This window comes from Hippoglossus stenolepis, chromosome 5 (genome assembly GCF_022539355.2).
Source record: "Hippoglossus stenolepis isolate QCI-W04-F060 chromosome 5, HSTE1.2, whole genome shotgun sequence".
Classification (NCBI taxonomy): Eukaryota; Metazoa; Chordata; class Actinopteri; order Pleuronectiformes; family Pleuronectidae; genus Hippoglossus; species Hippoglossus stenolepis.
This window is the reverse complement of record NC_061487.1, coordinates 17400832-17424591: the sequence shown is the minus strand read 5'-3', so window position 1 is coordinate 17424591 and position 23760 is coordinate 17400832. Positions and strand designations below refer to the sequence as shown.

General features: G+C 40.5%; 3 protein-coding genes and 1 long non-coding RNA gene across 5 annotated transcripts; 1 reads left to right on the top strand and 3 right to left on the bottom strand.

Annotated features, from left to right (window-relative positions):
* Positions 1–680: 680 nt before the first annotated feature.
* Positions 681–5918, bottom strand: si:dkey-5i3.5 (uncharacterized protein LOC565091 homolog). Its single transcript, XM_035157373.2, has 4 exons — positions 5574–5918; positions 2940–3223; positions 2441–2687; positions 681–2308 (listed from the first exon to the last, which is right to left on the bottom strand). Exons 2-4 carry the CDS (start codon positions 3174–3176, stop codon positions 1947–1949), a joined length of 846 nt encoding a protein of 281 aa, XP_035013264.2. The 5' UTR covers positions 3177–3223; positions 5574–5918; the 3' UTR covers positions 681–1946.
* Positions 5919–7232: 1314 nt separating this feature from the next.
* LOC118109910 lies at positions 7233–10313 on the bottom strand. Its single transcript, XR_004696871.2, has 3 exons — positions 10129–10313; positions 9575–9819; positions 7233–9061 (listed from the first exon to the last, which is right to left on the bottom strand). It is a non-coding gene; the product is annotated as an uncharacterized LOC118109910 (long non-coding RNA).
* Positions 9045–15662, top strand: prrt4a (proline rich transmembrane protein 4a). The gene is made up of 3 exons (XM_047339961.1): positions 9045–9199; positions 9458–10356; positions 11925–15662. The coding sequence occupies exons 2-3, from the start codon at positions 9546–9548 to the stop codon at positions 13994–13996; spliced, it is 2883 nt and encodes a 960-aa protein (XP_047195917.1). The 5' UTR covers positions 9045–9199; positions 9458–9545; the 3' UTR covers positions 13997–15662.
* On the bottom strand, positions 14639–23588 carry impdh1a (IMP (inosine 5'-monophosphate) dehydrogenase 1a). 2 transcript variants are annotated; one of them, XM_035157371.2, is made up of 16 exons: positions 22622–23587; positions 21805–21903; positions 21165–21213; positions 20325–20426; positions 20088–20162; positions 19432–19638; positions 19244–19331; positions 18946–19145; positions 18727–18817; positions 18526–18621; positions 17954–18097; positions 17310–17451; positions 17064–17207; positions 16643–16726; positions 16322–16338; positions 14639–16180 (listed from the first exon to the last, which is right to left on the bottom strand). In XM_035157371.2, exons 1-16 carry the CDS (start codon positions 22855–22857, stop codon positions 16077–16079), a joined length of 1878 nt encoding a protein of 625 aa, XP_035013262.1. In that variant the 5' UTR covers positions 22858–23587; the 3' UTR covers positions 14639–16076. The 2 variants fall into 2 exon arrangements, with proteins under 2 accessions (XP_035013262.1, XP_035013263.1); XM_035157372.2 differs by lacking the exon at positions 16322–16338 and having other exon boundaries at positions 22622–23588.
* Between the last annotated feature and the right edge of the window lie 172 nt (positions 23589–23760).

Here is a 23760-nt window from a genome sequence, read left to right as displayed (position 1 = left end):
TACTATAAGGTGTAACTATGTCATGTTGCAGAGATTCAGCTGCAAATAGAAATATCTTCACAGTGACCTCAAGGGGCAGAAATTTGCCTGAAAACAAACATATCATTCGTGCATTATAGATATGTTCGACATATAAATAATTTACATTATTGGTTCAGTGTGTAAGATTTAGGGGAAAGGGATCCATTGAATATAAAATAATCCCAGTGATGTTCTCACTAATGTGTTTCATCTAAATTGTACAAATTGTTGTTTTCTTTACCCTAGAATAGGCTCTTTATATTTAATGACTTTTGAGGTTTTATGAAAACTGAAGGCTACCACAGGTGCCCTGTCATGTTTGGAACATGACACTTCACCTCTAGATGTCACTAAATTCTACACTGAATCCTTAAGTATAATTAAATGCTTATCCAGAGGGTCTGATGTGTGAAAAAAACGGAGAGAGCGGTGAGGCTTCACAGCCAAATGAGTCCCCTGTGTCCATACAGAAGAAGCATATTTAACAGTTCTGTGTGTGTGTGTTTTCCGTAAGTACCTTCAAGGTGGAGGATGATGGGGTGAATATACAATAATGGCACTTAAACACAGAAATTAGAATTATACTACAGTTAGAGTTTAAAATCATTTTTGACTTTTCTAGAAATTAGTCCGAACAAAAAATTCCATCACACCTCAGAGAAGATTCTCACATATTTATTTCTAGACCACCAGCAAGAGAATAGATAAAGAAACACTAGTCTGGAATATAAGTATACATGTCAGAAATGTAGGAGATGTTCAAGTTATGAGAGACCACAGTTTGTACAATTTCCAGAGGTTTTCAAATGTTCAGTTGTTAGTTGCAACTTTGTGAGGAAAAACAATATTGATAGAAAGAATGGAGACAGATAAACAGTTGTAAAGATCTCACAACATGGAAAAACGCCCACGTAACTGATGGATACCACCAGCTCACATGAGCTCCTGCATATATCAAGATGTTATCATCTGGTTTTCATCCAGTTCAACAAACACCTACATGGTGGAATTTCTTTTAAATTATTAGATATTCTTCAAGGCACTGGTTATATTTGTTTAAGTTTCTATTCATGAGGTTTATGAATTTTAAGTTTCTATAAGTCTTCCAGCTATATTAATGCTACTATTGCTATTAGTGCTATTCTTCTACTGCTGCTGCCAGACACAACACTGCAGTACTTCCTGTGTACCACAATATAGTCCCTGAAAAGACAAGTACATTTTGCATATCTTTCACGATAAAAAATAATCTCAGTATGAACTGGAGCTTATCAGTTGTGTATGCAAACATAAACGTTATTAAACATTAAGTAATGGGAGTTTGAACACTGGAACGGTTTATCAAACTTCAAGCAATGACGAAACATTAGCAGTTTTCCGACAGGAATTTCAGAAAATGAGCGATAAATTGGGTCAAGGCAGAGTTTGCCGTTCACGTGCGCAGAACGCATCAGGAGAGTATCCAGGTCAGACGCGCTCACAACAACAGGAAACTGTCCGGAACATTCAGGCGAGGGGTAAAAAAAAAAACAAAGATGTGTAAAATGATGTGTAAAATAAGCCACAGTTATTTAATACAATCTCATGTAACTTCTTGTATGCACTTTAATGTAAAGTAAGTTGAGTTAACCTGTAATGGATTGTACTTTACAAATACAATTGCCTGTGTTAATGATCCATACAGAAAATGTGCTTGTGGCCATCTCTGTACACATTGTTCCATTAACTCCATCTATATTCATCTTCTAAAAGTGATTTGTAGTGGAAACTGAACTACAGTATAATTTAAACATACCTGCAAGCATTAATCAAAGTGCTTTCTTAATATTACTGCAACACACACAAAAAGACAACAAACATTTCGGGGAAACAAAGAAAACAGGAACAGTCAAGCTGACGTGGAATCAAGTTTAAGTGCGACCATCTTACATCTTGGCCTTCAGCGGAGCGACATTGAGTGAATAGAAGAATAATTCCAGTGCGGTCACATACTCCTGTGGGTGCCTCTTCAGGTGACCTGCATGTGTTGAATCCGCCCACTTCTTTGTGGTGATGTTTATCCCGCGCCTTCGCCAGAAGTCGATCAATTCAATCGTAGTCTGCGCGTCGCTTAACAGATCGTTCTCGCAAAAGAGGAACAGTGAGGGGGCGGGGATTGGTGTGTTCCAAAACACATCGATGCTTGTGTTGTAGTAGTCCACCGTTTGCTGTTTGAACATGCCAAAGTATAGCATGCTCACCTTTTTTACCAGTGACTCCAAACGAGGAAATACGGTTTTACCTAGACCTGTGCAGAGAGGAGAAAAAAAACACTTCAGGCATTTGCACTGAAAACATTCACTCCCATTCATATACGCATCATCTGCATGTGTGCCTAATAATAATGACACGAAATCACAAAGTTAAATCATGTTAATACCTGAGGCCATCATCTCCACAGTGCCCATCACCAAGCTATCAAAGACTTGACCTTTGATCCTCTTTGTGAGCGACTGATATTTCTGCATGTCCCGGGACACATGAACCAGCAGCTGGGTAAACGTGTAGCCACCGATAGAGAAGGCATGGACGATGAGTTGGCGGGACACAAAGCGTTCGCTCTGGAGCAACTCGATCAAATTCTTTCCATGATCCAGACCCCAGCGAGGCCAGAGGAAGTGTTTCACCTAGTGTGTGTGAAACAAACAGAAGGTTGAAGGACCCCTCATTTTATGATCAACATTAATGGGTGTGTAGACAACAGTGCATTTATTTCTTGAAGAAATAATAATAAAAACACAAAACTGAAAACCTTTCTGTAGCATGAGATTGCAAGTTGCAGGAATCAACAATTGCTTTTGTGACTATTTAGAAAATCTAATTGTACCCTCGTAAGATATGTACATGTTCATTTCATCAATGATGGGTAATATCCTTACCTCACTCTCCACTACGAGCACATCGAAGCCGGTGCGGAAGTAGATCTCACAGTACTTGGCCACAGCTTGGGGACGCGAACCCAGCCACGGTAGCATCAGCATGAGGGGCTTGGGTTCTTCAGAGGCCAGGGTCTGGCTTCCTGAGGCTGGAGACGCTAATTCATTCACATACAGAGTCATATTCTTACTGAGGCGGAGGGCAGTAATTCCTCTGCTCAGGGTGGCCCTCGCCAACATAGCTGCTGCTGTCAGGCTCCCGACTGCATTACAGGTGACTGGAGAGTCTGCAGGGAAATAAAGAGTTATAGTTGTTCTTTCTGAAAAGCGCAAACCACCCACAGCAGTGTGAGATATGTAAAAAGTGTCCGTAAGTTGCCATTGGAAGTTAATGCCCCTCAGAAACAATTTTAATACAGAAGGAATTGCATAAAAAACAACCTGTATGAAAATCTGATATTACCTCATAAAAATCATAGTTTTTGTAGAGAGTAACATCTGTGTCAGATACTGATCAACTAATAGGATAGCATTTTCAAACATTCTCAAGAAAACAAAAACTGCCTCGTTTTATCAAACATTAAAGGCATAAAAATACATCAAAGAAATCCCATGAGAACTAGAGTAATGCTCAAAAATCCCTCTAAAGACTCTAAGTAAACATGAGTTACCGACTCTGCAACAGATCAACAAACCAGTAGCAAGAACAAAAATAAAAGCGTGTAAAAAATATATATTCTATACCAACTGTTTAATTACCCAAACTATTGTGCTTTTCCCTCTTAAGACAAAAGAGAGACTTTGAATCCAAGTAAATGTTTGTGCCAAAACTCCGACCCTTGGAAATTCCCTCAAAGCGAATATTGAGATGTTCAAGAAGCCAAAAAACATGTTTTGTAAAATCACGGCAAATGTGAACTTTGCCTTCTTCACCATCTTATCTGATTGAGATTATTGAGCCTGTGTAACAACATTAGTACCTCATAATGATCCTGAGATTCAATCAGAGTGGCGAGGACAGACGGGTCGATGGAAGGCTGTCACTATACAGTATATGTATAAAATAAATAAAAACTCAATTTGAAGGATGCTCTCAATGATTTGAAACTTCAGTCTCAACATCACTTTCATGGTAATGTGCCACCTACTGACCAACACCATATCAAACCTTGTAATAGCGCAAACCCGAAGACTGTGAGTGAATGATGTTGATTTGAAATCAAAAAGGTGCTGTGGAGGCCATTTTTAGTGAGTTGGCGCCATCTACTGGACTCTTAGACACATAGTATCTCGTGGTGTAAGAGCATGTGTATCACTGATGTTCATATGCTTCAGGGGCGTGAAGTGCATTGACAAAGGAACAATAAAAGTAAGAAGGAGGGAAAGATTACACAGCAGAACAAGATAGATGGGTCTACATCACCTGAAACTGTGTTATACTCGTTCATCAAGTTTTCGATGTGCTCATATGTGGTGGCTTTTAATAAGTTACGGACAGATACTGACATCAGCTCTTTTTTGTTCTCATAAATATAATGAAGGTTGAGGTCTAAAGTTTTGAAAGGAGTTAAGGCTTTAACAGAGAATCTTTCACTGTATTGTATTGTTAGGATAAAATTACTATTTGAGCTTCATCAGACGTTTCCATTAACCTCTGAATCAGAAGCCTGAGCCTCGTGTATCTCTGCATTCATAGAGATCCGATTACAGAAGCTTTTACAGGAACCGGATGGCTGGTGTGAGTCAGAACAGGTTCGTCCTGTAGTCATCAGTAGCTGTCCTCTAAATATTGAGATCAACTCATATTTCAAAGGAGACTTCCACAGAAGAAGAACACATCAGTTTAATTTGAATGGTTTAGGTGCGATGTACATATTCTGTTTACACTGTATAAATGAGTTTTTATTCCATTTATATTTGTGTCCTTACACTTGTTGCTCAATAGTTTACTGATGTGAACCTTTGATGGACCTTGCTGTTGTTACACCGCACGTTTCCTTAGGGAATATGGATCATCTTATCTTATCTTGTCTTAAATGATTTACCAGCCTTGTGTCCTGAAAACATATAGTTATAACCAAACTGTAGGCTTTTCAAATAAACGCCCGGCAGCGCTGAGGACACGGCCCCCTTTTGACCCTCCTCTCGCGCCATAGTGTCCCTGGGTGTTTACCAGAGACTCTACAGGAAGAGTGTGTACCCTCCGTGTTGTTATAGTCTGTACACTAAGAGTGTGTAACCTTTGTGTTGTTATAGTCAGTACACGAAGAGTGTGTACCCTCCGTGTTGTTATAGTCAGTACACGAAGAGTGTTTAACCTTTGTGTTGTTATAGTCTGTACATGAAGAGTGTGTAACCTTTGTGTTGTTATAGTCTGTACATGAAGAGTGTGTACCCTCCGTGTTGTTATACAATGTGCTCACAGTTAATTAACGAGCTCAGAATAAACTCGCGTATGTGAATAATTAGCATGAGCTCGTTCTAAAGAAGAGTGAGCGGCAGATGTGTGATTAAAACCCCCCGAAGCTAGCCCGGCTTTAAATATCGTTTCGTACAACTTTGAAAACCGAGTGAAAACCGTCCATAACTAACAGCGTTAAGTTATTAAAGGACTCCTCTGGCGGGTGAGTGACTGACCTGGTCTCAGATCGGTGCCGGTGATGTTCTAACACATCTGTCCTTGTCCAGAGCACGTGGTTAGCAGCGGTGTGACGTTAGTTAGCTAAACTCACAGCTCCCTGTTGCTGTTGCTGGTAAAGCTGTGTCTCTGACTCGTCCCCGCTGCTGCTGCTTCTTCCTCTTCGTCTTCGTCTTCATCGACTGAGTGTGTGTGTGTGTGTCTCAGTTGTCCTTCAATGATCTGAAATGTACTGATTCATTCTTTCGGAGAAACACACCCACTGTCACGCTAATGTGGACTGTACGTGATGTACCGCCTTAAATACACATACACACACATAGAGAGAGACACAGACACAAACAGACACACAGACACACACACACACACACACACACAGAGAGAGAGAGGAATAAACACACTCTCCCTCAAGTGTTGACCATAAATGTCATGTAAGTTCAACACTCACCACAATAATCAGGTGTCTTGTCCTTACTAAACAAAAGTGTAAGTAAAAAAGTAAAACACATCACAGTGACATATTGTATATGTAAATGTATATATTATAAAAATGTATATATACTTAATTATAGTGCAGTTTGTGCCTTAATATGTCCTGTAGTCTAACTCATTTGATTGTAGTCCTAAATACTGTATCTACAAATTTCATATATCTGTTTCTAATATTCATATCGTTGTCGAATATATTCACCTAGTTAGAATTTTTACTACAGTGAAGTTATACCGACTTGTACATAACATGCATTTTAATAATAATACATTTAAATATACAGCACCTTGGATACATACAATGCAGATTAAAGGGCTTTATAATAAAATCAAAGTCATGAAATAAGATAGATCAATAACAATAAGTAAGCAATAAAACAAAGACTTAAGATTAAAAAAATGTAAGAATACATAAAACTAGCAAAAGGTATAAAAAAGGAATAAAGATAATAGTGTTAAAAAAAGAAGATACAATTAATTAAAAGCAATTTCACAGAAATATGTCTTGAGTTGTTTTATATAACTATCAACAGAAGTAGCTTGTATGATGTAAGGTGGGAGTTTCCTCCAAACCATTGGTGCATAGTAACAGAAAGCTGCTTCCCCAAACTTTTTGTAGTTTGACCTTAGGGAACGGTTAGAAACATACACTGACAAACAATCACAGATGTATGAAGGTGCTGTACCATTAAAGACTTAAAAACAAGTACAATTATTTTTTAAATCAATCCTCAGTGATACTGGAAGCCAGTTTAAAGACGCTAAAGCCAGAGTAATGTGATCTCTCTTCCCATTTCTCATTGAAAACCCTGGCTGCAGAATTTTGTACAAGCTGGAGCCGATCACATAAAGATATAACACATAACATTTTAAATCCGTAATAAAACTGATAAAAGAACCATAGTTATGTTGTATACTTCTCTTTCAATATGAGAGTGCCAGTATGTTTTCAAGAAAGATCATCCTGTGCTAATCATTATATTTTTTCCTCTTAATGGATTTGGTTTGTATGTAAATGCTTATTTTATAGTTTGGTGTCAAATGTTATATTTGTTTGTGTCAACTACTAACTAACTAACCAACCAAACAAACAACCAACCAACCAACCAACCAACCAACCAACTAACTAACTAACTAACTATATCATTCCATTCTTTATACTTACAACATTTATGAATGCATATATGTATATGTTTATTTCAATATCTCCTTTTACACAATGCATAAATACAGTACACATCCTCGAGAATCTTCGAATAGGTTTCTTGCCTGTTATATAGTATGTACATATTCACTGTATTTTTATTCTATTGTTAAGGCCTATTTTACTCTATTTTATACCTTCACACGTTCTCGTGTTTACCTCATTCTGACTAACTGCTGCTATAACAAGTGCATTTCCCCGACGTGGGTTCAATGAAGTTCATCTTACCTTGTATTCTACACTGACTGAAATTCATGCTCACGATCACATCTATGGGTAATTTAGATTTGAACATGCAAAATCAACACAGAAAGGCCTCAGCACACAGGTTGGAGGCCAGAACCTCCTTGAGGCCTGAGTGTTAAGCTCTGCACCTCAGGACTCATCATAAAACTCATCTACACTCTTTATCCTAACCAGGGTCATGGCTTGCTTTTATCCCCCTCTTTGCTTGTGCAGCTTTGTTTCTGTGTCTTGTCCTGATTGTCTACATTCCCAGCTGGACCCCGGTCCCTGCTGACTTTGTCTTGTTGGAGGATGACTTGTCTAAACAGAGACCAGTTGCCCAATGAGTTAGGATAGCGAGTGTGAGGCGGCAATAATTTGGCCACGTCGCTCACTGAGCTCATATGTTTGGCCTGTCATTGTTCCTTTCCAGTCCCTTTAGTTACGGCTCGGTTGATGCTTTCCTGTGTCCTCATCAGACATCAGGTTGTTCACCCCCCTCTGGAAGTTGCTGTCTTCACCACTGACTGATCTGAAATAGCCTTGACTTTCAGACTATGGGAATCACAGTGTTATAAATGACTTTTTATTTGCTGTCAATATTCTATGTATTCAGAATAAGCCTTTATGAATGTGAGTTTTACAATAAATATTTGGACAGTTTTTTTTGTGAGGCAGTCAAATCAATACTTTTTTTGATAGAAAAAGAATCAATATGCATTTGGCAGAATTCAAACACAATAACCCCGGCTTAACATAACTTTTCAGTTCCTTACAACAAAATGTACACAATGTGTGACTGTGCTTTAAACACCTTCACTAAATGCATCCAAAGGTATGTGGATCAGCGTCTATTTTAGAACCATCCCTGGGAATTGAATTAGGCCATGAGGCTACTAGATTCCCCCTATTGGGTAAAAACAGTGTGAACAAGTCTGATAACGTTGGAAGGTGGAAAATAAAGAAAGTGACTAACATGTCCTCATCAGACAGAGATCGCTGGTGGCAACATTTGCCCTAATAACTGACTTGGAAACAAGGTCACAGTTTAGCAGTTTCTTGCTAAAAAAAGTGCATGTGCTATATGTTTAGAGGTGCTGTATGTTCATACGTACACAAGTAACCACTATCGTGCATTATCCATGAATGCTATTCAAAGAGAGTATTCTGCATCATCCTCTGCTGTGACATGTTGCAAACAGAGCTGCTGATGTTATGGCTGCTCTGGAAGGGAGGACACATCATCAGTTGTAAATTACACTCAGTGGCAGCATGTATTGATCTATAGCACTGTTTAGTTCAGTGCATGCGTGCCTGTTGGTTGATGAGCCCTCCAACGCCCCTGTGACATATTTCTCTACTTTTCTCTTTTCTTCTCTTCTCTTCTCTTTGAGTGCATGTGGAGACTGTAAGGATCCAATGCAACCATCAAATAGACGATTGTCGGTGTGGTGTGTCAGATTTAGGAGGACAGGATCGTGCAAACAGTCAAACTCACATTCGGATCGGTGCAGTGGGACAGCGGGGGGTTGTTGGAAGGAGGTGGGGTCTGTCCCATGTGTCTACTGTCTGATGGAGAGGAGAGAGGCACAGCACAGTGAGTATGAAAGGACACAGAGTGCTACGCAGAGAGAGACCGCAGGCATGCAGCAACACAGAGCAGCATATATGTTTAAAGAGGCTGCAGCAGGGCGGGCTGTTGATGAGGTAAGAATGCTAAAACTCGACTGGTGATAAGGAAAAGAGCAATTGTGTGTTTAATGTCTCTACATGTTCTGTTATTGTGAATGTGTGTATGTCACAAGACTTATTGGGGCACAGAGTATTTTTATAGACTTCATTGGAATGCTTTTCATTATTTGTATTTTACCACTACCCCCACATGCAGAGATTTCTTTACAATGTTAAACAGAGTTATTGTTTTCACTGATTGTGACTGTGATTTATCTCTCTCCCATCCTCAAGTGTGATTAGCACGAGATCCATGGAGACCTGAATTTCGAGATCTGTCAAACCTGATTGGACAATAACCCACAAACACCTGCAGCATGTGATGTTTCGGTGGAGTTTGCGGACCCTCACCATGCTCTCTCTGTGGAATCTGTATCTCCTCCTCCCCCTCTCCTTGCCTCTCTCGCTTCATGCTGTAGCCTCAACTGGAGAAAATGTCAAGGAAAGACAACAGCTAGACGTGGACACAGCAGTGCAGCATCTCCCGCAGCCCTCGCAAAGACTTCCCGGATCTAGTTTTGCAGTGTTGAATTCCCTGTTTGAGCCCGTCGATGTTGACTTCCAGGGTCTACCTTTGACTTTGGCCTTATCGTCATCTGAGGAATCAGATAGACAAGGTGTGATTGGTGAATACACTGATTTACAGGACGGCACAGAGACATCTCTTTTGTATCCTAATGAGAACGGACTTTTCAGATCCACAGAAAGTGCAACAGAAGATGTTACATCTACACAGCCTGAAAGGTCTTCATCAGGACCAGTACCACCTCAGCCTACCAAGGCACAAACATTGAAGTATCAGCCAGCTGAGACCAGCACTGGCTCCATATTGAATTCTACACCGACTGGAGAGAATCAACTAACTTTACCGTCCTTGCACAATGAGACGACTGATAGCCACTTACCTTTTCTTCTGTCTGACTCACTTCCATCAGACATAAAAGGCCTGGACTCAACTTCACCACAGTCTGCTGGACCAGGGCCCACTTCTGACGGTACTACTCCACCTGTAGCCACTGGCAGTTGGGGACCGAAAAGGACACTGGAGGGTACTGTCCCGATGAAAAAGACTGGAGATGGATTGGTTGATATTACAAACCACGGAGGAGCTGTCGGCATGGAGGCAGAAAATGGTAAGAGCCCTGTCATGAATCCATTATTTACAGAAGCTGACACCAATCACAGTTAACGCTCGTGACTTATGGCTTATAATGAATGGTAGGATTTATAACATTGCTGCATTAAATACCTACAATACCTCAAATAAAAGCCTCCAAGTTGATGCGACTGCCGTGTTTGTGCATTCTGCTGGCAGACACAGTTGTTTTACATTCACAGAAGGATTTTCATCTCTTCACTCCCCCAAGATTTCACTCCTCCAAAACAAAAAAAATCCTTCCCCCAACCCTCTCTCTCTTGTCTTGTGCTGTCACTCCTTTTATCATAGTCTCTCCCACTCAGTCCTCCACTCTCTTGTTAATGTTGAAACATTTCATTCACACTGCCATCAGTGTCGATTACCCATATCCAATGATTAGTGGATAATATGGAGCACACATCAACATGCAGTGTTTACCACACAGACACGCACACACACACGTCACTCACTTGTTAAAGTAAATGATGTTTTGTTGTGTCCACAAACAAAGGCAGAGAAGGGATTTCACAGAGGTATATGAGATCTCTTCCTCAATATGCCAACACATTTGATAACAGTTTTTTAAGTACCTACCAAATATTACCAACATTAATTTGTACTTATGTCACAGCATCTACTGGTGAAGATGAGTTTTTTTCTGACTTTGAAGTGTACACAGAAAATCCCTCTCTCAGAAATTCTCTCGCTGTTTGTTTGCTGCTTCTGCATTAACAAAGTCACTTCACAACTAATGAAGGCCCAGAAATAGGACACAGCCTATTTATAACCAGTAGGTTCCCTCATCCTTCACGCAGTTTACTGTGGACGTAATTTCACTCAGAGAATGAGGTTCTTACATTATTTATTGGTAACACAACAGATGTAAAAGTTCATCACCTGCAGTTTCTTGATGCAAGGATGTAACATTAAGGAAAGCAAAGCACCTCTTGATCGTGCTCTATGATAAAAATGAGAGCAGCAATTGGTCAGTACTGGCTAACCAACTCACCCATCTTTTACACACACACACACACACACACAGACACACACTCACACACTCACACAAACACATGCACACACACACACTAACACATAGAATCTACTTGCCCATGCTCCACTCTCTCTGTGACCCAGTTAGAGATTCCCAGCTCTGAGCCTGCTCTGTTTTATTATAGATTACTTTCACACACGGCAGATTCCACCATGCTTTTTTGGGCTAATGAATCCTGACAATGTGCTTTACCTTGTCCTGTATGTTATGTTGTTTTTAAAGGTAAATGTATGTAGTTTTTATGAAATCCTAATCAATAACTTGAGACAAAAAATACAATAACAAGAGTACACTGCTACACACAACAGTACTCCAAGCGAAATGCTAGTAATGTCAACATGCTAACATGCTTACAATGACAAGGCTAACATGATAATTATCTGCAGGTAATGTTTAATATATTCCCCTATCTTATTTTAGTGTGCTAGCTCCATTTGCTGACTTTGTTAGTATCTTAAATTTAGCCTACGTCGACACAACAGGTAATGCATTGTTTTGTACTTATTTTACAGATGACTCTGGGAACAGAGGCCTGCACGGTAACATGAACACATCTGCCACACCCTGCAAAACAACAAACCAGTCCTCGACTCCCACCTACCCAGATGACTTTGCTCCCAATGAGTCCCTGCACCCCTCTCTGGGTCTCAGCCCTGCCCTTTATGTCCCTCTGTATTCGGACTGGAACTCTGCCCTTGCCACATGGGGATTTGCTTGGGAAGCTCACATTTATGGCTTGGGATCTGTCTTCACTGTGTTTGGCCTTATCTCTGTTGTCTGCCTGTTAGGCCTTCCCCTGCGGTGTCCGCCAGGATGCCCCTACTTCACTCTCCTGCATTTGTTCCTGTTAGCATTTGCAGGGATCCAAGCTTTCTGTTTGCTGTACGATGCTTACAGTCACCAAGATCGTCTTCCCCCTATAGGCTCTCTGCTGCTCTCTGAGTTGCCATTCCCCTGTTTAGTCTCAGCATTCTCCTTGGCCTTCCTCCTTCTTTCATTGCGCTCTCGCATGCGTCTTTCACTCCCACTCGCTATTTCAACCTCATTTTCAGTTTTGCCCAAACCTCGCCTGTTACTGTGTGTGTCTCTGCTGCATTTTGGAGTTTCTCTAGGTTGTGTTGGCATGCTCCAGCTCTTCCACATCATCCCCACCATGATCCTGCTATTCCCCCATGGTGTGTTTGTATGTCTCACCATCTTTCTGTCATTTTCCTATCTCATCTTCTACTGCTTAATTCGAGTTGACACTAAACACATCTACAGACTGAATGACAATGGAGAGAGTGGAGGATCTCCTGAAGTGATACGATCTGCAAGTTGCCCCTTTGCCAAAGTGGAGGACTGGCATAGGGCAGCAGGAGCTGGAGTAGGAGCTGCGTTGTGTATGTTGGGGTGTGGTGGCCTACAGCTTTATGGGATTCTGCATGCCCTTGGTTTAGGTGGGGTTGAGGGCTATGGGTTCCAGCCTTGGTCCTGGTGGGGCTATCAGGTAGGCTGCAGACTCTGTGAGGTTGGGGTGTGTCTCGGTTTGTCTCTCATTGGCACACACCCTCTATTTTGTCAAAACAACTCCTCTATCAAGACCATAACTGACCCTCGGCCAGGATCTTGGTCTCGCCTCTCCTGCAGCTCCCCTCCACGTGGGCTAACCCTGCCCTTTAATGAATTTACAAATTCTCCTGTCCTCTCCTCACATGATTCCTGCTCCCAAGGTAACCAGGAAAAGCTTGTAGTCTGTAATGTCATCAGTAAGGGACCATCAGAGGCTCTTCCTCTTTGCTCTATGGTGGATCATCCTGGAAATGGGCTCGATTGTCTCCCAAAATCCAGCCAAACAAAGATGACACTATTGCCTCTACCTACACCCCCAGTCCCACCTCACAAGAATATGAATGCAGTTGACTCTCAGCTGTCGTCACTGGATAGTTTAGGATTAGAGACTGACTCTACTGTGGACCTGCGGCCCCCATCTCCCATAGACTTGTCCCGCAGCATTGACCAGGCTCTGTTCAGTGATTCCCTATTCTCCCACAGTATCTTTGGTTTTCCAAAACTGTTCCCTGCTTCTTCAAGTCATTCTTTGAGCTCTCCAAGCCAAGGTACATCAAAGCATGGGCCCAGTTCTGTAGAAAAGGCCTTATACCGAACTTCTTCCTGTGGAGATGTGGATCAAGAGAAAACACTGCCCAGTTCAAGATGCTCCCAACCTCAAAGTTCTTTGACATCTCAAAGCAGGACACTGGAGCAATGGGATTGGAAAGGGAGCGTCTCTGGCTCAACCCAGGGTCTGTGCAGCAATCCCAAGGAGCCAGGAAAACTGCGCTCACATTCCTGGGCCAACAGAGGGCAAAACTTTGCTCAGCACAGCCTTCCACGGGCGATTCCCAACCTGTCTTACCACAGGCGTTACCGTACCTTGAGCTTGGCCTCCCAGGAAATCCAGGGCTCTGGCCGACTGGCAGGTACTAAAAAACTGAGTGAAAGCAAACAGCTGGAATGGGATCTTGTTGTACAGGCAGAATTTGTCAATGTGTGCAGACAAATTGATGATCTAAGTGTTTGCAGTGACACCATTGAATTGTAGGATGTTGTAAAAGTCCAGCTGTGAGTGAAATGCACTTGACATTGTAGAGAAATACATACAGATCAAAATACTGTAATTACATAGACTAATGAAAGAGTAATGGACATAATTTATTATCATTATTAATATTACTGATACATTATGCTGACCCAGCTTTTGGACAGTGAAACTATCCTGGAAAATGAGACACCAAGAGTCTATGATAGAATATAAGATAATTGTCTTTAGTAGTGAGTGGACAAACAATATAGAGTCAAAAACAGTTTCGTTTAACACTGCTGTGTCTTCATCATTGAACCCTTTCCCGTATGGGACAGTGTTGCCGATATTGAACACAATTTCATCTACATAGGTACAATATAGGGCAATATTAAAAACTTGTCAGAGGGAGCTAAAGATCACTTTTCTCTGTGTGGTGTAGAAATGATGGAACTTCAAAGAGCACGATATATACAAAGGTTGGTTTTGTATTGCTTGCCGACCAACATTTTTGTGATATTTTTGACATTTTTATTTATTTACAAACAATTTTTACTATATTGCCCTCTTGTGGTGATCATAAAAATCACCCACATAGAACTCAAAGAGATCAGCAACATGATTTCCCTAGTTTGGTATGACAAAAATGTTGACAATATCAAATTTCTCTTGTCAAAATGACCTTTATTGATGCAACACTATATACAGATAAATATCATTCTGAAGCCTTTGTGTGGATGAAACAATAATACAATTATATTTTCTGTATATTCTGTAATCCTTACTTGGTTGCCAGTTATTATATATTTAATACCAAAGATGATGAGTACCTTACACAAAAATAAGAAATAATGTTAAAAACTCAAAAAAATATTTTTGTCTCTTATTCTATACAGAAATAAATCTAAACTGAGTGATTGGTTTGGAATCCAGTCTGACTCATATTTAAAAATACTAAGCCTGAAAAATATACATTACTATCTGTATAATGTATTATGTACAGTCAATAGCCATATAATTAACAATGTGTTTCAAGACTACGACTCATTTGTATAATGAGTATAAAAAAATGGGGATATTGTACTGAATGATGATCAAATGTAAATCATGGATTCTCTTCTGTCTTGTCTCTAAGACAGTTTTTTATACAATAATTTCAACTCCCAACAAGATTAATAAAGGAAAATCTAAAGTGAGATTACATGTGGTTGCTCCTTAAAGGTGCTCACAAATGTGTATTAGTGAATTGAGACTAAAGTCTCACTTCCTTTTACATGCAGATGATCAGAGCAGAGGGTTCACCATGTTACAGTCAAATTTACAATGAAAGAAATTGAATTAGCTTCAACAAAACCAGTGCAGTAAGATGATGAAAACATACTGACTTGTGTGTACTACTGTGTGTACTACTGTGTGTGCTACTGTGTGTACTACTCTGTGTACTGTATGCTAGAACATATGACCATGGCTGAATACAATTCACGATTATTTTAGTCTTCTGGAGTGTGCTCTTACCATCAGCAGAGCTGTTGTGAATCTGTTTAACTTTTGTGTTTCTTTTCCCTATAATAAAGTAAGTGTTCTTTAATTTAAGTAAATTATTTATAACAATATGTCAAAGACAACTTTTTTCGTAATGTCCTTTTATCTGTAAATAAAATAAACGACTTCCTGATTTTCTTGCAAATCCTGAATTGCTCTGTGTGATATATTTAATGAGCATGGAAATATTAGGCTGCAACTTTTCAAGGTTTATTTAATAATTTCCTGTATCAGGGTGGAATTCAGACATCACGTCCTTATGTCTGCAACAGTAAGCTTGTCCTAAAGTGGTAATGACGTGCATTGGCTTGTTGAAAAGGATCAGCAGAGTAGTTAATTACATAAGGTTCTATATACCTTGGCTGCTCATAAGGGTTCATATACAGTTGTGTCCATCAACAGGCGTGACTCTTTGACTCTCCATTGACCTTTAGAGTCAGGTTGAAGTTGTTTTGTCTAACCTTAAAGGGGCCAAAGATGGGAGAAACAGGACGAAGAGAAAAGGACGCAAACAAGTAGTGTCACATTTTGGAGTGTTGAAGTGTTGTCTGTAGTTTGGTCACATGTGCCCGGTGCATCTGCTTATAGCTGCTGGAGCCGGGACATTAGGTCCTGATCGAGCATTTCCTTTTCCTCCCCCCTCAGTAAAGCCGCTTCTCATAACTTTGTGTGGAATAGAAAACAGTAAAGTGTCAGCAGTTTCTACGTTGTCATAACATTTCACCACCACAAAAGCAGTCTTGAATGGAGATGAATGAACAAAAGACAAAGATGGAGGTGGGATAAACGCATGGTTGTACTTACATGGCACAAAAGAATATCTAATATGACCGCATGGATAAAAAAAGAGGAAAAGAGAAGACAGTTTGATGCTTCTAACCAAAGGAAATGCACATTGAATTTGACAATAACACGTTTTTTGACACAGGGACTGAATACGAGTGAAGCTTAGACGACAAGAGGAAATAGATGATGACTGACTACATCAAAGACACGAGACATAAGGATAAGTATCACAAGAGGATATAAGGATGACGACATCAGGATGAAAAAAATTAGACACTTGGAGTAAGAGGGATTTGTAGAGGAGGAGTAAAGGTTACTGGGGTCAGAGGTCAGACTTACGAGTGGAGGCCGTGAACTCCTCCCTCCATCTGAGCAGACATGGTTCTCCTTTCAAACTTCAGCTCTCCGGAGTACATCATCGACCTGGGGTAGAGAGAAACAGCTCATAGTAGCCAAAAGCACTGACACAACAACGTACAATAAGGACACACAAACACACACACAAGCATGTTTTTGTACTTCTATCTTGGTGATAACACTAGCCCCTTACCCTAACCTTAACCATCACAACTAAATGTGTAACCCTTATGCTAACCCATAACCTAAACCTAATAACCTTCACCCTAAAAGCAAGTCAAACAGCCCTTTGAAAAAGTGAGGACCAGACCAAAAGGTCCCCACTTTCCCAAAATGTCCTCACTCCGTACGTGCTTTGCCACGGTCCTCACAAAGATATACGTACAAGTACACACACACTAACCGTAAAATGGACAAACTCTTGGCTCCTATGTCCTGGCAGCCATGTTGGATCCCAGCAATTAGGTAAGGAGCAAATTTATGGATGGAGCCTTTATCTTGTACTGAGCCTGAGACACCTTGAGCCACCTTCACCTTATCTCCCTCACTGGACACACAGAGGAAGAGATAAATGTGTCACACTGACGTTCTCCGACTGTGGATTTTCCTACAACAAATGTTAATAGAGCAAGGGCGTCCGTGACACCACCTGAAGTAGCGTTTCTGACTGTTATCTTTCTCCATGGCATCCAGGGAGCCCATCCCTCTGTACTTCTTCAGACGCACACCATCAGAGAAGAAATATTCTCCTGGAGCTTCAGTGGTTGCAGCGAGCAAAGAGCCCATCATCACTGGAGGTGGAAATATGACGGGACAAAACAAAATGGGATTTAATGATGGTTGCAGAAGACAACATGCATACAACTGACATCGGCAACAAATTCAACAATAAGGTTTTTTTTATTTGGCAAAAAACACTTGTATATTGAAAACAGAAATCTTTTTGTAGAAGTTAAATTCAACAGCCATGTGTCCCCCAGAGTGCAGCTTTGTGAGTCACTGCATTGAAGTATATGAATAAAAAGAAAAAAATCAAGGCACTCTGTCCTAAATCTTCGGGGATATAGGCAGACAAAAGGACATTTGCATATTGACTCTACTGCCTATATATTAATAATGTATTATAATATATATCGGAATATATTGATAATAATATCTCATCTGAAGACAGAGTACTGTCACTTTTGGCCCTTGATGATTATTTGTTATACTTCTACCGGCCACAAACGGTTCCAAATGTGTGATAATATAATGTAAGACTAGAGGAACCAGGGAAATATTGCATGTTTCCACCTGTAGATGCTCCCAGGGCCAGCGCCTTCACCACGTGTCCAACAGTCTGAATTCCACCGTCAGCGATTACTGGGACACCAAAACGTCGGGCGTACTCTGCCACCTTGTACACGGATGTTCCTTGGGGTCGTCCACATGCCATCACTAAGGGAAAGGGATGAAATATTAAGTGTTAGCAAAATTAAACATAATACGTACAATATTACATTTTTCTTAGTTTAGTTGTATGCGATATAAACTCGTTTGTCTTTCTTTTTCCTTTCACTTTATATCCTAGAATTTGCTAAATAAAATATAGTTTGCAGACCTGTCAGTGAGGATAAACAGACTTTTAGAGTTTTTATATTTTATTTAATTTTCAAAGTGATGACTCTTATTGTTTGTCTATGTATTTTCCTATATTCATCATAGTATCTTATTTATTCTATGTCATGTGTGCACTGGTGTTGACCACTGCTGTGATCCTCTCTCGGGTGATAATTTCTACATTTAGTTTTGTGGATTTTAAATGAATATAATATATAATTTTTATTTTACTGCAGGTGTTAACAATACTGGACACTACATCATACCTTCCTGGGTGATGCAGATAGAACCACACCCCATGCCCACCCTCAGAGCATCCACACCCGCGTCTATGAGGTTTTTAGCCTGAGCAGCTGTCACCACTAGAGAGAGACAGAGACACAGAAAAGAGCAGAATAAGAGATAGTGATAACACAGATTTTTTTTTTTTACTTTTAAAGAGCTCAGAGAAAAGAAGATTAGTTCACCATTTCCTCCAACCACCTGAAGCTCAGGATATTTCTGTTTGATGTAGTTTATCATGTTGATTTGATACACAGAGTTTCCTTGGGAAGAGTCCTGTAGATAAATAGTTGTAATAAATTCAATGATGTTTTTTAAATGTAAATTAAAACAATACATTTCATTGTTATGTGGTATTGCATGATAAATTCATCAAAGTAAGCAGTTCCATAGTCACAACCTACCAGGACTACCACATCCACCCCAGCCTGCATCAGAAGGTCCAGTCTGTATTTGTCATCCTCCATGGTACCAATGGCAGCCCCACACAGAAGCTGTTTGCGGGAGTCCTTGGAAGCCAGTGGATAATCTCTGTTCTTCTTCAAATCAGTCCTGGCAATGATGGCAACCAGCTCATCGCTGTCATTCACTATGGGGAGTTTACCTAAAATAGTCAGAGTGTAAAATGAGTGCAAGTAAAAACAGTCCAAGAGTTGATCACTTTATTAATCTACATTTGTACGATTTCTCTGACAGACTGACCTTTTTTGCTTCGTTGCAGAATATCATTAGCTTCCTTTAGTGTGACTCCAGCTGGTGCCACGACTAAATCTTCTCTTTTTGTCATTGCCTGAATCAAAAAGAGGATAAATGATCAAAATTTGAGAAGTATATCATTATACCACCCACTTATTTAAGTGTTCTCCTACACATACATATCAGACACTGACCTCTTCCAGGGGTCTGTCATGGTCCTTCTCAGACAGAAAGTCTATATCTCTGGAGGTGACGATGCCGACCAGCTTACTGCCCATCTTGCCGGTTTCTGTCACAGGGATCCCAGAGAAACCGTGACGTATCTTGGCCTCGAACACATCCCCCACCGTGTGTCGGGGGCTCATTACGACCGGATCGGTGATAAAGCCCTGTTCAAATTTCTGACAGGAACGAAATATATGTTTTAACAAAAGAAGTTAATTGTAACAAAATGGTTTCTTTGTTTAAATAAGCTATTTTCATGTTAAAATAAGTATTTTGTATAAAATAGTATATTGTTATAATGTAAAAAGTGTAATGTTAAAACAAGAAATGATTCCATATATCTGCTTCACTTTATAATGTGATACATATTTTATTAATAAATCATGCCATGTTATGTGATAAGTTTATGTAGTAAATAAATATTTGAAAATATTGTATGATACGAAAATATAAAAATGTTTTCATGTTATAATTTCACTGTGATAGATTTGTCCTTGTCTGGCGTGGCAGCCATATTGTTCTGTAGTTTTCAGTGTGTAGTGTTTGAAATTAACTTTCTATAAGATGGCTGTTGTTGGTGCTACAGTATCTAACTTTTACCGAACTGTGACCTGGTCTGTCTTACCTTAACTTTGCGCACCTCATTGGCCTGAAACTCAGCAGTACAGTTATGATGAATTATGCCAATCCCACCCATCAGCTGAAACCAGCCAATCAGAGACAGAGGACAAAACAAACATGTTAAATATCATTAAAAGGTGGAAGATTTCATTAGACATGCAAGAGACTGTGGAACAGGAGGTTGTTAAGCTGAGTGAACAGTTCGTTATATGCTGTGTGTAAGGTTGGGCTGTGTACTCACTGCCATGGCGATGGCCATCGATGACTCGGTGACTGTATCCATGGGAGATGAAATGAGAGGAGTCTTCAGGGTTATCTTCCTCGTCAGTGCAGAGGTTAGATCCTAGAAATGTGGTGCATTTGGAAACTGAAACATCCTCTTGTGATCTTGTAACACTGTTAATCCCATATTGCAAAGTCAGTCTAAAATATAATGTTCTGCAACATTTTCTTAATGACTCCAGAGGTGTGTTTATTGATGCTGGAAGATGAATCAACATGATTTTTCTTGTTACAAACAATGGTCCTATAACGTAGCAGCTGCAGCACAAAGGCAACATAACGTTTGTTTTTATTTTGCCATGCAGTGATCTTAAAAAATAATTTGAGCACATTAGAGACCGACTATGAAATCACCTACTGACGCAGGTGTGTGGTTGTTTGGAACAACTATTTCCAGCCGTAAGCCGTGAGACCGAGGCATGAAATTAATTAAATGTCCCAGCAGAGCGAGCAAAGACGAAAACAAAGCCAGTCAAATAAACATCCGTGTGCTCAAGCACCCTTAACTAACGAACATAGCTAAATAATTAGGGATTAATTATAGAAAAAAGAAAACTGACTGTGCTTGTGAGGAATAGGAAATATCAGCAAGCATTTTATGAATAAGGTCAAGGACAAGAAGATGTTCGTAGCCAAAAGGAATCACATGACAGAAGAACAGCAGCAGAGACCCATTAGATGTAGAAACCAAACTTTGACCTCTTTAGCTTCAACAAATGAACATGCCAAGAAAATATGCATAAATGAAACAGTGCACTGTATGTGTGCCTGTGTTACCGGACAGTGTGATGATACTTACCACCTCGTCTGAGGTAAAATCTATGAAACCAGGGAGGATCAAAAAGTCACTGAGAGGAGAGAAAGACACAGGGTCAGAGCATTAGAGCATTTTAGTTTGGAAGTGGAAAAGTGTTAGATAAATTAAATTAATCACCACTACTTGTGTCAGTTACTCCTACGAACAAAACATATAGCTTTCATGGCGTACTTGAACTGTATCATTTCCCCAGAGCAGCAGTTATTTCAAACTTGGCTGATAGTGAGGAGACATAATGTAATCTGTCAGCCTCTCAGCCCACCGCAACCTTCTGCATTTATCCTCCGAACACTGATAAATCCTGCATATAGCCTCCATTAAGGAAACTACACTCAACACTCATTAGTGCACTTGATGCACACTCACTCACTCACTCACACACACACACACACACACACTTGCACAGACACTGCTTTTAATGTCTGTGACACCACTCTGAGTCCTTGAAAGTCGTATTATTTATTATAATCCTCCCCATAAAAAAACAAGCAGATGTGTCATCCCTGTTATTACTAAACATGTAATGGAACATGTTGCATAATTCCATGTGCGTGTGCTTATGTGTCATTTTTTGCACATGCATCGGTGTCAGTGTTTTATCAATGTGTTTTGCATTTCTTACTTGTATGTAAGTCCATCACCGATTGAAAAGAGCTGTTGTGCTGTTAATCCATCTTCAGGAACATAACCTGTGCCTCCGCTGATCAAGTAGTCCGCCATGCTGAAATATTAGAAAACACACAAATGCACAAATATAAAATGCTTATTGCCCACAATGACCAGTCTGAATATTGAATATATAACATAAATACATGTATATAACATGTATCTACCTGCAATGGAATAGCAGAATAAATCACACTCATATTTCTATCTAATGTATTTTCTATCATGTTCAACTTTACAGCTTCTTAACATTAATTCTAGATTTCAATCGATTTTAATTGTGCTTTTGTTAGTTTTTAACATTTTGCTGATCTTATATATCAAATATTTCCTGTGATTTCAAGTGGTGTGAATAAATATTGGTCAAGTCAATTGTCACTAAAATAGAAAATAAGATCTTCATTCAGCCATTTCTAAATATATTTATCTCTAGTGAAAAAGCTGTTGTTTTGCTCATCTCTCTCCTGACCTCTGTTTCGTACACACACACTGTGGCCAGATCCAATTACAAAGTTTGAGACAGGAAATGCTACTAAAAAAGAATCCGTCCTTGTCAATGGAATGACAGCAGTACAGCAGGTAAGAGGATTTGCCTGCCCAGGTAGCTGATAAATGGATAAAAGCACCCAGCCAACGTTAGTAGACAAACATCAGAGAACATCCCACTTAGTTACAAGGTTTCAAAAAGTCGCTTCTACAAATTAGAGACGGTCGGGAATGACGTTGGGGTCACGACCTTACATGCGATGGTGAATGGTGAGAGTGAGTCTGACCTTTCTGGTTCATATCCAGCCTGGATCCTTGTAGCGCTGTATCGCTGGGCCGCGGTCTCGTGCCCATGTCCATGTGGCGATGGGTGGGCAAATGCCCCAAAGGGGGGAGGTTGTTCCCCATCTCTGTTTGAGATGCGTGGCCGTGCTGGTTCCATGTCCCCTACAATCCTCCGATAATCAATCTGGTAGTTGTCCCTCTCTCCATCTCCAAACCGGTCATAACAATGACCCTCCATCTCTAGGAAATCCAGGGCTACAACCTCCACAGGGCCCCACCACCTCACTCACACACACACACAGACACACTCACACACACACTTTAAGCACTTCTGACTTGTATCATACACATGAACAAAATCACACCCACACACCCCAAGTACACAGTGGCCCCAGCAGCTCCCAACAGACACACACCAACACACGCAGATTGCTGTTCAATTATAAGCTCTCATAAACACCCAGTGCTTTGAGTGCATGTTCACGCAAACACCTTTCAGATACACCTGACATGGGAGGAAGCAGTTCTGCCATCTGTTTTGTTGCCAGCATTCGCAGCAGTTAAATCAAAATTCAAGACTTCACAAAGGTTTGCTGCAGTTTGCACGCAGCTGATGATCACCTGTAAGAAATAGGTGAAAACTTGTCTCCTAAATCAGAGATGTTTTCCCAGAGGAGAGTTTGTATTCCAGCTTTTCAGCACACATCCTTGGAGGCCATCAAGGCCCTCAGTCAGGGCGGCAGTTGAGGTATCGTCACACATCAAATGTAATATTGTTTTCCCTGTATGTTCCCCAGCTGGAGGCAGGCAGGAGCAGCCGCTGGGGAAGAGAGTCGGGTTTTGCTCGGTGGCAGAGAGTCGTCCCTCTGGAGGAGCAGAATGCTTAGTTATCCCCGAGGCTGGGAGCTCCACTCCGTTCTCCTGGTGCTTGCAGAGCTTAACTCTGTTTCTGACAGTAGCAGACGTCACTCTCCCACAAAGAGGATTGGAAGCATTAATACAGGATGGGGTGGGGTGAGATGGGTGTTTAGGGTGGAGTAGGACTGTGGAGGAGTAGGGGTAGGTCAAGATGACACTTAAAACGGACCTTCCCCTCGGAGACTTACCATGATGTAAACGTGTGTGTGTGTGTGTGTGTGTG